This window comes from Manis pentadactyla, chromosome 4 (genome assembly GCF_030020395.1).
Source record: "Manis pentadactyla isolate mManPen7 chromosome 4, mManPen7.hap1, whole genome shotgun sequence".
NCBI classification, from domain to species: domain Eukaryota; kingdom Metazoa; phylum Chordata; class Mammalia; order Pholidota; family Manidae; genus Manis; species Manis pentadactyla.
Genome location: NC_080022.1, coordinates 112,263,685 through 112,279,615, shown reverse-complemented (window position 1 = coordinate 112,279,615; position 15,931 = coordinate 112,263,685). Strand labels below are relative to the sequence as shown.

The window sequence follows — 15,931 nt, the reverse complement described above, 5'->3', positions numbered from 1 at the left end:
TGTATATATGCTGAGGGGAAAATGTAGAAAAAGGAAAATGGTCAAAAATAGAGGAAGGAGAAAGGATTTGAGAACATGTGGAATAAAGCTCCTAAGCAGGAGATAGAGTACCGATTTATTCAACCAATGTGTTAACAGTTAACACCTGCCATGTGCCAGGCACTGTGCTAAAAGCAAGGGTTGCAGTGGTAGCAAGACTGACAATAGCTAGGCCCTTGTGTGTGTGGAATTCATAGTTAAGTGGAAAGGTGAACCCTAGACAGGCAATAAAAATTGCCTCATCTGGGATGAGAGAGATGTGGGGCTACAGCTAAGTACACATGTAGAGGGCAGAAAGTTGTGGAATTCTCACTTTATTGCCTCTTTTCTCTGAAGATGGATGTGCGTTCTGCTAAGATGAGCAAGGAAGTGGCATGGAAAGGAACTTGAGAAAAGAGGCAAAAAATTTGAAAAAAAAAAATGGATTGGGAGAGGGTGATTTTCCAAGCTTGGAGATCCTGAATCTATTAAAGGCTTCAAACTGTGGGACTGTGGGATTTTCTCCAGAAGACCCCAGGGAGCAGGAATAGAGTCATTTGGATTTGTCCTTTGAAATAGCTCTCAGATTCATCCATTTCTTTCCGTACCCAATGCTGACATCCTTGTTTGACTTCTCTCTCCCTTCATCCTTAATCTCCCTGTTTTCTTACTAGTAGGTCTCCTTCCTAAAATAAAGCATTTTGATAAGTAACACCCTTTTTCAGGAACTTAAAATCACATCCTATTCCTATCAGGTTATTTTAACCTACTTCCCTTGGCATTCCAGGCTTTCCATAATCTGTCTCCCTCTTCCCCTTTCCTGTTTCTAACAAGTGTATCTTTCTTACTTACCAGTCATGCAAGACCTTTTGCTATCCATGCTTCATGCTCATCAAGTAAAAGCTTTTGCTTAAGCCATTTTTCTCTTTGGAATATTTTCTTCATTCTTTTGCATCATGGGCAACTCCTACCAAAATTCTCCCTTTCCCCATGATAAAATGTATCCAACATCTCTCTGCAGTCAGCATGAAGAGTATTTACTGTCTTTCTTTCATTTAGGAATTGTGTTCAGTGTAGCTTTTTTTTTAAGACTTGGTATTGCTCTTTAATCATTTAGTACATGTCAGTCTTATTTTAACTCAAATAGCTGGTCATTTTCTTAAAGACTGGGACCACATTCCACAGTGGTTTGTACCTGAAGTGCTTAATACTTATTGGGTTGAGCTGAGATTTTAGTTGGGTCCTAAAACTTTAAGTGAATTACACCTTAATCCCCATTCACTAATCTCTTCAATGAGCATATATTTGAGTACTTAAGATTTGCCAAAAGTAGCAAACCCTTGCCTCTCCTTTCTTCCAGTCCAGAAACCAGGACGTGGGGGTGGAGGAGGCGGAAGAAGGTGCCCACTCAGAGAAGCTATCTGAGAATGCCAGTGTCTCCCAGGCCACCCACTATCCTGGGAATTTTGAGAATGTCTTTTGTCCCAACCCCCACGCAGGGAAGAATCTTAGTTGCAATAGCAAGGTGGGAGCCAAGCACTGTTGTCTCAAGTAGGCTCATTCTTCCTCCTCGCTGACATTCCCATAATCAAAGGGTCTCTATGGAGGGTGGGGATGGAGAAGGGGCCGTTTTGCAATTTGAAAGGATGTGCAGGGCCCTTGGAAGAAAGATGGGCATCACGGTCCTGCCTGGGGTGGGAGGGGCAGGGCACCGCCGGGTGGGGACAGCGGGTCCTTTTCCCTCCCTTTCAGTTCTCAGTGTTGCTCCGCCTCCTGTCTGATCCTGAGTCTGTTTGTCCCAGTTTCCACATCTCTCTCTTGGCTTCAGCCCCACTCACCTACCTGTCTTCTCCCATCAGCCAGCAGCCTGCCTGCCGGCCACCCCTGGCTTCCCGGCTCCTCCGGTCCTGGCCTAGTGGCCGCCATCCCCCTGCTCTGACAGTAAGGATTGGGAGGGGAGGGGATGGTGGAGACAAGGGAGACTTCCTGGTGACATCTTCCTTTCCCTTCCCAGGTCTCAAGCCCTCAAGTGCGCACTAGGCCTCCCTTATTAAAGTCAGGATAAGCCAGAGGAGGTACATGGGAGAAATCAAGGGGTTGAGGTAAAAAGTGTAAAGAGGAGGAACAGAGGGTTGGGGACAGAATAGGGGAGAGGCAGGGAGACTCCCCAGGGAGCAGGTAGCCAGAGCCATTGAAGAGAGGGAAGGAAGCGGGTGGGGGGCGGGGAAGATGCACTGGCTCTGACAGCCCAGCCCAGCCGAGGGCCCCGGGTTTACTGTCTTTCCTCCCAGCTTCTCATGCTTTCTTTCCTGTGCGGTTTCTCCCTTCGGCCTCCCCATGTTAGAGCGTGTGACCCCCGCCCCACCCCTCTCTCCCGGTCTCAACGAACGTCCACCAGCCTGCCTCGCGCCGGGCTGCGGTCTCCAGCCCTGCCTCCCCTCCCGGCCCTCTCAATGGGCGGTGCGCCTGGCGCGCTCCTCCTCCGAGGACTACTGGCGGAGAGGCGTGGAGAAGGCGGTGTCCAGCCGGCCTCGGAGAGCGGGATTCGTTGCGGCGAGCCTTAGGCGGGCCCAGCCGGGAGGCGGGCGGGGCGACAGGGACTCGTCCCAGAGCCCCGGGCGGTCGCATTGTTTTCCTCCGCGGAGCTCCGGCGGGAGTCGGGGCTTGCGACTGGGACCCAGGGTTCGCCCGAACAGACAGTGCACGGGACCCCAGGTCCAAGCTCCATCCATTGCGGATGCTCATCACATCTCGCCAGAGCCCCAACATCGGATTGCGAACTCGGCGCAGTTCAGGGCCGCTGCCTGTCGGCTGGGGTCTCGACCCGTTGCCCCGGATGTCGGAGCAAGTACCCCAGAGCTGGGATGGGGTTGCAGGGAGGCGGGGAGGACGGGGGGCGCCGAAGGCTGCGGGTAAGCTTCCGAAGTGCAAGAGGGACCCGGGAGGGTGCCAGCGCGCTGTGCGCCTGACTGGCGGAGAGGGTCAGCAGAGTTGGGGTGTGCGGAGGGAGTAGGGGACCGTGGCCGAGCCCCCTCAATGCACTGCTGGGCGCTGGGCCTGGGTGCCTCTTCGAACACGGCTTCTCCAAGCAGAGTCTCCCGGATTGCGGAGCGCGAAAGGGGATTATTTGAGGCGCCCCACTGTACACAGACTGAAAACCTGGTCCCTTGCCTCCCCAGCAGGGGAACCAAGGCTCCGAGACCCGCGGAGAACCGGACCCTCTCGATGCCCCTGCAGTGATGGGAAGGGGGACGCGTCGTTCCGGACTTTGGTGTCACAACTGCACCTCTGTCCTTGTGCAAGCGGGAGTCTGAGCACCTCCCTGGGGATGGCTTGGACACGAGAGTCGGGGAAGGGGCACCGAGAAACGTCAGCCTCAAGCACATCTCTTTTCTGCACCCCACTCGTTTCGGGGCTTTGTTAGACCGAGATCTTCCAAGGAGGAGAGCTGAGCAGGCGATTGCATCTGAGCCCCTGGACCCCGCTCAGCGTTGGCCCCTGCCTCTGGCCCTGTTTCCCTGGCCTGGGAGACCCGCCTCCGCTCCCCATTCCCGCTCCCGTCCCCACTCCTGAGCTTGCAGGCCCCTCCGGCCCCTCCTCCCGCTAACGTGGCTCTGGGACCCGGTCCCGGCCCAGACTCTGCTTCCCGCCCCTCTCGGAGCCCCAGATCCAGTGAGGGGGAGACACGTCGAGCCCCTGGCCCCAGGCCCGCCTCATGAGAGACTTCAGACACCTGGATTATCCTTACTGGGGGTTGGGTTGGTGGGAAGGTAGGTGCCAGCCTGGAATTGAGGGTGGGGAAATGTTTTGGAGAAGGGAAGACGCCTATTCCTCGAGGATCTTCGGCGCGCCCCCTCCCGCCCCCTTCTCCCCGGTCCCCCAGAGGAAGGTGGACTGGCTCGCGCAGCCAGCCCGAGGGCTTCCTGCTATTGTCCCCAGCCTGGTCTCCCCTTCTCCATTCTTTCCCCAGCTCCCACTAGACTCTGGCTGTGACCCCAGCCACTCCCCAGAGGTGGCTTCAAGGCCCGGAGGAGAAAGAAAGGCTGTTTCCTCTTCTCAGTAAGGGGAGGACCTAAGAGGGGTACAAGGCCAACCAGCCCCCTGCATTTGTCTCAGGTGGGGGTACGAAGCAGCTGGTATTGGTCCCAGCAGGGTAAGCCTTTCCCCTGGCCAGGAATGGGAGGGGGGCCTTCAGATGCTGCTCCCCACCCCCCAAAAAACAGCTATGGGAAGCCCTCTTGAAGATATAAACTTAAGGTTAGAGGGGGCCCCTGCAAAGGTCAATCAATTGTTTTTGGAGGCTGGACTAACCTATCCTAAGGTGGGGGGTGGGGTGGAGAGTTTGGATGGGAGGGAGTCAGGGCCTGCTGTCTTAGGGAAAAGGGAAGGAGCTAGGGGAGCTTGCTATAGGTGCATTTTGTGAAATGAGAGCATATAAATGAGATGCAAATTGGCCTCTATTGTCCCTAGCCTGGGTACTTCTGCTAAGAAGGCTGCTGAATTCTGAGGGTTTTAAGGTGACAGTGCTTGTCATGCCCCATGAACTTTCCCAGTCACCCTTTTTCCCAAGACCAGTCCTGCAGTTCCAGGAGTTTCTGGCTAGGGACCAGCCCCAGCCCCTGCCCTCTCTTCTCTGGGCATGTAGACACCAGCACCTTTGTAATCAAGTTCAGTGACAACACCCCACACACACCTCATTCCAGGGCAGCATCTCCCCTAACTAGCCTCCATAGACTTCTTAATTTTCACATTTATTTTTAAGGGATGTATAAGGTGGTGTAATTCAGTTTCTTTCCTCCTTCTGTCCCTTTTTCCACTAGGTCAGCAGTCTCCTGTCCCCCTCAAACCCCCACAGGAGTCACCACCCTAGGTAAGGAAAGGACACTAGTTCCTGAGGGCAGAGGGTGGTAGTTGGCATGCCTGGTAGCAGGAAGAGGCTGTTCTCCCAACTTCCAGAGACCAAAGTTGTTTCCTGGGTGAAGATACCAGGGCATGCCCAGGGCAACTTGGGGTGGGGTGGGGGGGAGAGCAGAAGGGGAGGACAGGAGACAAGCTGCATTCCTTTCTTTTCCCTTGGGAGTATCAGCATCCGGAAACATGGGGTGGTGGGGCAGGGAGGGAGGCCTGGCCTTTCAGTACCAGAGGGTCATTAGCTCTGCCCTTGGGGAAGGAGAGATTATCATTAGGCATTCATACCCCTTACACCCCTCCAGCTCTCTTGGGTCCCCATCTGACGTCAGCCTCCCCACCAGTGATGCTGGATTGGGGGTGGGGTACACTTGGGTCCTTGCTCCAAGTCTGGAATTGTTGGAAAGATGGAATAAGCTGGGCCTGGAAACCCAGGGTCTCTTCTTTAGGGGACGAGGTGGGTGGGATAGGCAACTAAGGATTGGCAAATGATAGCTGTCTGTTCCCAGAAAGACCTGACCTGATTTCCTGAGCCTACCCAGCCCCTCACTTAGTTTCAGGGGAAGCAAGGCAGGAAGGTGGTATACGCCTCCTGCTGTGGGTCCCAGCCAGAGTGAGCTGGTGGTAGTGGGGCAGGGGGAGACTGATGGGTGTGAATGAGAGCTGTCTTACTGTTCCTTCCACCATATCCTTCTTTTCCTGGACTTTGGGCTACAGTTGGCCTACCTGTCATTGAATTATTTATATTAGCATTTCGAGGCAGCCCAAAGGGTGAAGAAAAAGAAAGAAGGACACGTTCAACCTTTTCTCCTCACTAGTATAGCCCCTTCTATCCCTGGCTGCCCAGAGTGGGTGGGTCCACTCTTCCCCTTATCAAGTTCATACACTGGTTCTTCGGAGCCAGGGAGGGAACAGGGGGCTAGGGAAGCTTGGAGGGGGCACAGTGGTTGGGCAGACAGCTGCAACCAGAGCTAAATATAGCTTCTGTTCCCGCTTTGATGCAGGTTCATTTTTGGCGAAGGCATTCCCCCTTCCCTATCTGGCTTCTCCCTAGCCACAGGAGGGCCTCTGAAGCATGAATTTAGACCAGGACAACGACCCCTGGGCTGCCTCCCCACTCTTCTTCCTCAGCCCTGGAGATGATGCTGGCTGGGCACCACCCCTGCATTGCTCCCTTGGTGCTGTGGGTGTCTGTGAGGGAGGAGGCGGCAGAAGTGGTGCCCTCTTCCTCCTCCCAGTGCCAAGGAGTCACTATTTATAATTTTAAGGCTTCAGTGTCTAATTATAGCTAAGAAGGGGTTAGCAAGAGGGACCAGGAGGTGTCACCTACCGAGTGTCCCAGGTTCAGCCAGGAGAGAGGAGGAAGGGCTGAGTGGGAAGCTTGGAGGATGTGTGTGTGTCCTGTCCTTACCTAGGGTCATGCTGGCAGGCCTCACACCAGCCAGTTTGGGCCAGTCCAAGAGGGAAGGGCCTTAAGTGACAGTGACAGCCGGCTGGGGCTGAGGCAGTGCCAGAAAGGGGGTTCTTTATCCCACTCCACAGGGACTTCTGGGGATAGACCAAGGGAGGATCCTGCCTGCATGAAGGGTGGAAGGAATCTGATATCTTCCCCCACTTTTCTGTCTCCTCTTTCAGGGCCAGTGTATGGGTGAGGGGACACCCCCTGGGGCTTGAGCTGCCCCACACAGAATGCCCTGCACCCCCTGCTTCATGCCCTTGCTGCTGGTGCTCCTGCTTGTACTTCCCCGCACCAGGGCTGCCTTTCCCCAGGACCCCCTCCCTCTGCTGATCTCTGACCTGCAAGGTGAGTGCCCTGGTACCGCACCTCATGTGAGCTCAGTATTCCGTCTTGGCAGTTAGACACAGCAGCACCCTGTGCAGGAGGTCAGGTGCAGGAGGCTGTTCCCTCAGGACAGCAGACAGGGAGAAGGAGCTGGCTGCTCAGGTCTGTTGCTTCTTATCCCTGGGCCTGCTTTCTTCACTTCACAGAAGCACTGTTTGGTGGTTAAGAACATGGATTCTCTGTCAGACCAAACCTTAGCAGGTTTGAATCCCTGCTAAGTTGCTTATTAGCTGTGTGGTCAGGTTTTTTTACCTTCCTTTGCCTCAGTCTCTTCATCTGCAAAAATGAAGATAATAATAGTATTCTACCTCATAGAGTTATTTAGGGATTAAATGAGGTAAGACATGTAAAGTGCTGAGAACACTGTCTGGCACAAAGCAAATACTTATATGTGTTTGCTATTATTATTAGTTACAAAATGAAGGCTTGGGACTAGGTCAGAGTTCCCAGCACATCTTCCCTCTCTACTACTTGCACCTCTACTAAGCCCAGTTCCTGCTGTGAGGGAAACTATAAACCCACCTTTTCTGAGAAGAACTTTTATCTATATGTAGCTTCCTGTTACATATGTAGGATTTAGGATTCATATCTGTAATTTTAAGGATGAAGGAACTGCAGTTGGATTTTTCAGAGTAACTGTTGGGGGACAGATAAGAACAGCAAACATTTATATGTGCCAGACACAGTTCTAAGCACTGCATGAATGTTAAACCATCTATCCCTGAACTCAGGGTTCCCTTTGAGTGCTGATGACTGTGGTTTCCATGATCAGGCCAGGTGGATGCTGGAGTTGGTCAGAGGAGGCAGAATCCTTGGAGGGCTGAGCTGGCCTGTGAAGAACCTTGAGGGGAGGGTGCAAAGAGAGGGCTGGGAGAAATGGGGTGAGTAAAAGCTCCAGATGGGACCGTGTACAATGTGGGACCAAAAGGGAATCGCTAGCCCTAAGGCTGTTCCAAGATGGGACTGCGGTCAGCTCTGGAGTCAGACAGATATATCTGAATCCTGGTGCCTGCACTTCCAAGCTAAGTGAGCTATGCAAATTCTTTAACAGCTTTAAGCCTCAGGCTCATCTGTGAAATTAGTACCTACCTCATAGAGTTGTGTTAAATGAGACAGTGCACCTAAAGTGTTAACACAGTGCTTGGCAGAGGTTAAGTGCTCAGGGTTAGCTGGTTTTGTATTTTGAATAAGCCTTGTTAATAGCTTCATTAATAACTCACAACTCATCTCACATACCCACTATGCCTATGGCTGGGTTTCTTCTGGTTGGAGAGGATGTTGAGCAGGTATGTGGTATCCTGGCTGCCCTTCAGCACACACTTCTCTGTGCCTTCTAGGTACTTCCCCATTGTCCTGGTTCCAGGGCCTGGAGGATGATGCTGTGGGTGCAGAACTTGGGCTGGACTTTCAGAGATTCCTGACCTTGAACCGGACCTTGCTAGTGGCTGCTCGGTAAACTAGCTGTGGCACAGTTGTGGGGCTGATATGTATGTTCCCAGACATGGGACCTGCACAGCCACTGCAGCATCTTGCAGGGGACACATGCAGGTGTGCAAGCCATGGGACATGCTTGTACCCAGTGCACAAATGCCAAGGCATGGAGTAAGGGGAAGGACAGTGGGCAGGAGTTTGTCCTGCACTGTTTGTCCCTAAGCAGCTAAATATGGGTCCTGCAGGGGCTAAGGAGCTCAGATGGGTGCCCTGGCTTGGCTCTGATCCCTCCTTACCTCTCCCTTCAGGGATCACGTTTTCTCCTTTGATCTTCAAGCCCAAGAAGAAGGGGAGGGGCTGGTGCCCAACAAGGTGAGGGGCTGTGTGGGAGGAGGTGCAGGCATGGGGATGAGGCTGGGAAAAGTCTAACGAGGGTCAAGTGGGTGGGAAGAAGAATCCAAAAGGAGCCATAATGTGTGGTGCAGTCCAGATTGCCCCATTATTTCCTCTCTTCCATTTCCCCCTTCAGTATCTAACATGGAGGAGCCATGATGTGGAGAACTGTGCTGTGCGGGGGAAGCTGATGGTGAGGAGCTGAGTGAGAATTTTGAGGGGAGGTTACTCTGCCTCCTGGCTCTGTCTAAGCAGTCCTCCTCCATGCCCAATTTCCCACCCACTTCTCCTGTATCAGGCCACAGAGGAAAACGTACAGGAGAGAGAATTAATTATTTTTACCTGCCTTAACATATCTCACAAAAAAGAAAAGTGAGGCTGTGAGAGGCCAAAGGACTTGACCAAGGCTGCAGGGCCAGCGAATAGCTTAGTCGGGACTCTACACCACCTTGCTCTGACTGGCTCAGGGGGTTAGGCTTATGTCCTGTGACTCCCTAACCCAGTCCCAGGATCCCTCTTGCTGACCTAGAATTTTGGGTTCTCTAGGACGAGTGCTACAACTATATTCGTGTTCTTGTGCCCTGGGACTCCCAGACACTCCTTGCCTGTGGAACGAATTCATTCAGCCCTGTGTGCCGCAGCTACGGGGTACAAAGGCGAGGGTGGGGGGTCAGGATGGGAATGGGAGGAGAACCTAAGATGGGCAATCGATTTGGTGGGAATGACCCAGTGGGAGTGGGGAAATGAGAGGGTCCAGAAGGGGTGGGGCAACAAGGCAAGGGGGTGGAAGGAAGTGGGCTACAGAGTCAGACTCCAAGACTGCAAGGGTTCCAAGAACCTGCTCCCTCTGCCTCCAGATAACTTCGCTGCAGCAGGAGGGTGAGGAGCTGAGTGGGCAGGCTCGATGCCCCTTTGATGCCACTCAGTCCAACGTGGCCATCTTTGCAGGTGTGCACCTGGGCATGTGAGAAACAGGCCTGTGGCTGGCAGGTTTCCCACCTTAGCCCCTTTCCTGACTCAGTCTTTCCCTGTGCTCCTGAGTGGAGGGTTGAGGTAGGGGCCAGGGCCAGGCTGAGGTAGGGGTATGGGAGGCCTAAGAAGAGCCAGGACACAGATCCCTGAGCCCTCTGCGATGCCATTCCACCCACCCCTCCAGAGGGCAGCCTGTACTCAGCCACTGCTGCGGACTTCCAGGCCAGTGATGCTGTGGTTTACAGAAGCCTCGGGCCTCAGCCCCCACTCCGCTCCGCCAAGTATGACTCCAAGTGGCTCAGAGGTCAGGGAAGGCCTGGGGGAGGGAGACTGCTCTTGCAGGAGGAGGTGCAGGGGAAGGGCTGTGGCAGGGAGCAGGCAGACGATGGTGGTAATGTGCATGTATGCAAAGGGGGGAGATTGTGTGGGGCCAGGAGTTTCTGGGCAGGTACTGATACTCTTCCATACCCTTTCCTGTCACTCCCTACTTCAGAACCACACTTTGTCCATGCCTTGGAGCATGGAGACCATGTCTACTTCTTCTTCCGAGAGGTCTCTGTGGAGGATGTCCGACTGGGGAGGGTAAGGAGGTGGACACCAGGGGAGGGTAACTAGAAGGTTCTGCTGGATCCCAAGAAGTCAGAGTCAGGGGAGAGCTCCTGGCCCCAATCTCTACAATACAATTGCCTGGACTCTGACCCCAACTTGGAGTAGACCCCAGCCCTCTTCCCCTACATTCTGCTGTGCTGCTCATCCTTGACCCATACTGACCTACTATACCATACCCTTGCTTTACTGTGTCCCTAACATTTGTCTCTTGGTGCTCAAACTCACCATGTTCCTCTTACCCTGCTGGCCTTGTGGCTCTCTCACTGTCCTCCTCACCCTTTGATTCTCCTCCCCCAGGTACAGTTCTCCCGGGTGGCCCGTGTGTGTAAGCGTGACATGGGTGGCTCACCTCGAGTCTTGGACCGCCACTGGACATCCTTCCTGAAATTGCGGCTCAACTGCTCTGTCCCTGGGGACTCTACTTTCTATTTTGACGTCTTACAGGCCTTGACTGGGCCTATGAACTTGTATGGCCGCTCTGCTGTCTTTGGGATCTTCACCACCCAAACCAATAGGTTGGTACTAGACTAACCAAGATGGTCTAATCTGTCCCCTGTCCCACCGGTGTCCAAGCTCCCCTCTCAAAGCCTATTGGTGGGACAGTGAAGAGAAGTTCCATTCAAAGCCTGTTTGCTGCTCTGCCCATCTTTTTTCTCTTAGAATGACACCTGGGGCTGTTCCACCCTGTCAGGCTCCACTCCTAATATAGTACAGGAAGGGTAGCTGCCTTGTCATATGTGGGAAGAGCTGTGCTGTCCCTTCCAACACCTAGCTCACTGATTTTCTGGTTTCCTCAGCATCCCTGGTTCTGCAGTCTGTGCCTTCTACCTGGATGACATTGAGCATGGGTTTGAGGGCAAGTTCAAGGAGCAGAGGAGTCTGGATGGTGCCTGGACACCTGTGTCTGAGGACAGGGTCCCCTCCCCCAGGTACCCAGGATGGGGACGGCTTTTAAGGGGGCAGAAGCAAGTGGTGTCTTCTCCCAAAATGGGATTATGAGGAGAGGATAAGATGCCACGGCCAGTGGAGGGTATTATAGTGGGTTGTCAGTGGGCCTGGAAAGCTGCAACAAGTAAGGGAAGTAGTGTGGACATCTGTGTGTAGAGGGAACAGGGTTACCAGTCATGTTTGGGAGCAGTGGGTACAAACTAGGCCTAACTAAGTTCATTAACCTAACTAAACTCCAGCTCCCTGCCCTAAGGCTGCCCCTTCCCATGTGCCCACCAGGCCAGGATCCTGTGCAGGAGTAGGTGTAGCTGCCTTGTTCCCCTCTTCTCGAGACCTCCCTGATGATGTCCTGACCTTCATCAAGGCTCACCCACTGCTGGATCCTGCCGTGCCTCCTGCCTCACATCAGCCTCTGCTCACCCTCACCAGCAGGTATGCAGCCAAAAAACACTGACCACCACCCTCAGCCGCTCTCCTTCTATGACCCCACAAGGCAAATCATATTGGTGGGAGGAAGAACCCGTGAAAGTGGAAGGGAGGGAAAGAGCTAAGAAGGAAACCCCGGGCTGTGGGAAGGGCCCAGGAGAAGGAACCAAGACACATGGGCTGTTCTTGAAACACCCAACCTTTCACTTGTCAGGTTGCCCTGACCTGAGACCTATCCCTCCAGGGCCCAACTGACCCAGGTAGCTGTGGATGGCATGGCTGGACCCTACAGTAACACCACAGTCCTGTTCCTGGGCTCCAACAATGGGACAGTGCTGAAAGTGCTTCCCCCAGGAGGGCAATCTAGGGGACGTGAGCCCATCCTGTTGGAAGAAATTGATGCCTACAGCCCCTCCAGGTGAGGCCTTTGTCCCTGTAGGTTCCCCAGACAGAGCAGGGAAGGGATGTAAAGTTGCAGATGGGGGTATGGGGCTGGGTTGGGAAAATCAACATCAGCTCCTAAAGGGCAGGAGTTATGGGGTAGAGAGAGGGCTTGGTGAGAAGTTGGACAGTGTGGTGGGGCAGGATGGCCACTCAGGAACCCCAGCTCCATAAATTGTATTCAGTTGCTTGTGTCCCTCTCCACCTTCTGTTCCTTAACTCAGACAAAAAAGCAGCTCACCTTCCCCATCTCTGATTCTTTCTGGCTTAACCCTAGGTGCAGTGGGAAGCGGGCAGCCCAAACAGCACAGCAGGTCATAGGGCTGGAGCTGGACACTGAAGGTCACAGGCTCTTTGTGGCTTTTCCTGGCTGTATCATCTCCATCTCTCTCAGCCGGTGTGCCAGGCATGGGGCCTGTCGGAGGTGAGCAGCCTGAGGACAGGCCCTCCCTGTGCCAGCCCTGCAGGAGCACAGGAACATTAGGCCTTGGGGATGGCAGGGGATGGCTAGGGACTGGGGGCTGGGGGAGGAGGGGGTGGGTGCCCCAAGCATTCTGCAGGTGGGCAGTAATCAGGGACTGGGGAATAGGGATTTGGCTGGATAGGATAGGAGTATTGGTCTAGAGTAGAAGAGGCAGGGGAATGAGATGTGTGATTAGAGAGGGTCCCAGCCTCACATAAATCAGTTTTCCCTAGGAGCTGTCTGGCTTCTCAGGACCCATACTGTGGATGGCATAGTTCCAGAGGCTGTGTGAATATCAGGGGTTCTGGTGGGTAAGTGGGGGCCCCCGGATCTCCTGAGGAGAAAGTTTCCCACCACTAAGACAGGAAGCTGAGGGTTGGGGTGGGGGCTGTGGGCAAGAAGTATTACTACATTGAGCCACTTCCATTTCCTCCTAGGATTGATGTGGATCTATCTGGGAACCAGGAATCCATAGAATATGGTGACTGCCAAGGTAAACAGAAGGGACGGGGGTACCACCTCAGGCGAGGGGTTTTGTCTTTCTCTTCTCTGTGGTACAGTCACCCCCATCAGGTTTTTTTTGTTTAATTTTGCTATCATTAATATAAAATCACATGAGCAACATTGTGGTTACTAGATTCCCCTCATTATCTCCCCCATCAGTTTTTAATGAATCTTCCCCTGCCCCCATCTTCACCCTCTCTCTCCATCCTTCATAGATGGAGCTACTGGGAGTCAGGCTGGCACAGGGGATTCTGCTTATGGTGAGTCTTGTCCAACTTCACCTTCCATTGCTCAGCCCACACTCACCCAAGTCTGTGCCCACAGCAGCAGTAAATCAACACCCTGGGCAACCTGCGTACCAGAAAAGGGTTAGTACCCTCCAAATACCCAGCATACAGTTCAGTGCTTGGCAAAGTAGGCTGTTTAATAAATAGTTTTTGAACAAATAAATGAAAGGACATCCTGCATGGTGAGCCCTTCCCTACCCCAGAGCAAAGTAGGAGGCTGGAGTTCTGGACTTTGAGGTTCCAAAGGGTGGGCTGGCTGAAGACGTGCTGAGTGGGTGTCAGAGGGGAAGAGCAGGAGCCTCACTGGCTCTGACCTGGTCTCTGTTACCAGTGCTTCTGGGTCCTGGCCCTTCCCCTGAGACTCCCAGTTCCCCCAGTGATGCCCACCCCTGGCCCCAGTCTTCCACTCTTGGAGCTCACACTCAGGGTAAGGGGGCTGGCTGGGAGGGACAGGAGTGTAGTATGTGGCTGCTGATTCTTGAAGAATTTTAAGCCCCTCACTGACCTTTGTTTGGTGCCCACTAATGCCTGTTTGGAAACTTCCCTCCCCAGAACTGGGCATCCCAGACCCACCTCTTCTGCACTGGCAGTGTGGCAGTTGCTCTTGGCATGGCTACCAGGGCCAGAGCTGGGCTGGGGACTCCCCAGGCCCAGGCTCTAGCCTGGGTGTGAGACATAGTGTGATGGGCTGTGTGTTTGAGGGGACGGGAGTGTTCCTGAGGAGGGTAAGGACTATGTTGGAGTGACACTGAGCAGCAGTGAGAGAGGAGAAACTTCCGGAACTTGCCATCCCACGCCCGCCTGCCTTCACTGAGCCTCCCTCCTCCCTCTGGTCGGCAGGCGTGCGCCAGGATCTCCCCCCAGCCTCAGCCTCCCTCTCCGTCCCCATCCCGCTCCTCCTGGCCTGTGTGGCTACAGCCTTTGCCCTGGGCGCCTCAGTCTCTGGCCTCCTGGTCTCCTGCGCTTGTCGCCGAGCCCACCGACCTCGGAGCAAGGACGTCGAGACTCCAGCGCTCCCGCGCCCTCTGTCTCTTCGCAGCTTGGTTCGGCTGCACGGGGCGGGCCCCGAGCCACTGTCGCTTTCCAAAGAAGGAGACTGGGCTCAGACGCCCGAGCTCTACACCACCTACCTATCTCCTGCCGAGGGCGTACCTCCGCCAGAGGTGGCCTGCCTGCCCACCCCAGAGTCCACGCCCGAGCTGCCAGTCAAATACCTCCGCAACGCCAGGGGTTCTTGGGAGTGGAACCAGAATGGGAACAACGACAAGGAGGGCCCGGGCCGCGCACGGCGCGGGCACGCGGCAGGTGGCCCCGTACCACGCGTTCTGGTGAGACCGCCGCCTCCCGGCTGTCCCGGGCAGGCCGTGGAAGTCACCACGCTGGAGGAACTGCTGCGCTACTTGCACGGCCCGCAGCCGGCCAGGAATAGGACCGAGCCCCCGCCGCCGGCACCTTTCACCTCCCGGGCCCTCCGGAAAGAGCCTGCCCCCACTCTCAAGCTCTTGGCGGGCTCTAAGTCCCTTCCCCAGGAATGCCCCCCACCCGTGAGGCTGGACATGCCCCCAGAAGAGAAGTGTGTGGCCCCAAGCGCCCGGCCTGTGCTTTCCGTCCCTGCTCCCCGGCTAGGGGTCGGAGGAAGCCGGAGGTTGCCCTTCTCTCACCGTGCACCGCCTGCCCTGCTCACTCGGGTCCCTTCGGGAGGCCCGTCCAGATACTCCAGGGTCCCCGGGAGACATCTACTGTACCTGGGCCGGCCTGAGGGATACCGGGGCTGCACCCCGAAGAGGGCGGACGTCGGGAAGCCTCAGTTGTCCCCGAAGCCGCCCCTCATCGGGCTCTCCTCCCAGTCAGTCGCCCCTAACGGCGGTCATTTCAACTTTTAAAGGAAGCTGCTCCACAACCTTAAATGGGGCCCTCGAGGCCCGCACCCTCAAAGGCCGTGAACGAAGACTCATCTCCAAAGACAGGTCACCTCCCTCTCCTTGTTCCACACCTGCAGCCTTCCTGGACTCAGAGTATCCCGGGATCCCCGCCCCCCCTCGGATTTATTGACTGTCGACTCTCATTCCGCTTGTCCTCGAAAGAGAGGAGTGAGGCGAGAGGCTCGCCCTCTCGGTGAGCAAGTTTCGGAGGGCGGGTTGGGGCGGAGCACTGGCACACCCCACTCCCCCTCCTTCAGCCAAGCTGCCTTAACTCGCCCTTCGGGGCTTCCTCTAGACGCCGGGCCGCGGGCGGGCCGCACGACGGACCGACGGACGCACGGGGCTGGGGCCTCCGGAGATGAGCCTCCTACTGTGTAGGAGGCCCCGCTTCCCAGTACTGCTGTGTGCCCGAGCCGCTGCCTGACTTTACTCGCCGAAGAGGCGGGGCGGGAGCCGATCGGCTTGTTCTGAGCGCCTTTGACCCTAGAATCTCTGCCGTCATCTTGGCCTTGCGCTCTCTCCCGAATAATTGGGATGGCTGCGGTCCCACCGGGGTTAATCAGGAAAGGTTTCCTGAAGGAGGCGAGCGAAGAAATGGTGTGTGGAAATCAGCCAGGGCCCAGGAGACCCACGGTAGAGTTTAGGTGAGGTGGGGGAGGGCACTCGGCGCACGTTTCTGGATTGAGGTAACAAGGACTTTCTCCGTAGCCCGTTCTAAGAGGTTAGGGGAAGGTATTTTTGGATAAATAAAATGAGCTTTACCGTG

General features: G+C 55.0%; 2 protein-coding genes across 6 annotated transcripts in view; one reads left to right on the top strand and one right to left on the bottom strand.

The window, feature by feature from the left end:
• TNFAIP8L2 (TNF alpha induced protein 8 like 2) overlaps positions 1-6,554 on the bottom strand; it is a 14,837-nt gene extending 8,283 nt beyond the window's left edge. The window contains exon 1 of the mRNA XM_057500726.1: positions 6,257-6,554. Coding sequence (XP_057356709.1) covers positions 6,257-6,347 — 91 coding nt within the window. The 5' untranslated portion in view covers positions 6,348-6,554. The remainder of the gene's footprint in view (positions 1-6,256) is intronic.
• On the top strand, positions 3,200-15,931 carry SEMA6C (semaphorin 6C). Of its 5 annotated transcripts, none has more exons than XM_057500719.1 (20): positions 3,200-4,134; positions 4,839-4,888; positions 6,562-6,730; positions 8,107-8,221; positions 8,509-8,572; positions 8,730-8,786; positions 9,140-9,241; positions 9,451-9,541; positions 9,750-9,869; positions 10,059-10,147; positions 10,472-10,689; positions 10,972-11,103; positions 11,402-11,554; positions 11,793-11,966; positions 12,267-12,413; positions 12,686-12,763; positions 12,890-12,945; positions 13,172-13,324; positions 13,575-13,670; positions 14,084-15,931. In XM_057500719.1, the coding sequence occupies exons 3-20, from the start codon at positions 6,616-6,618 to the stop codon at positions 15,124-15,126; spliced, it is 3,003 nt and encodes a 1,000-aa protein (XP_057356702.1). In that variant the 5' UTR covers positions 3,200-4,134; positions 4,839-4,888; positions 6,562-6,615; the 3' UTR covers positions 15,127-15,931. The 5 variants fall into 5 exon arrangements, with proteins under 5 accessions (XP_057356702.1, XP_057356701.1, XP_036761059.2 ...); XM_057500718.1 differs by having other exon boundaries at positions 3,200-4,171; XM_036905164.2 differs by lacking the exon at positions 3,200-4,134 and having other exon boundaries at positions 4,283-4,888; positions 13,172-13,216.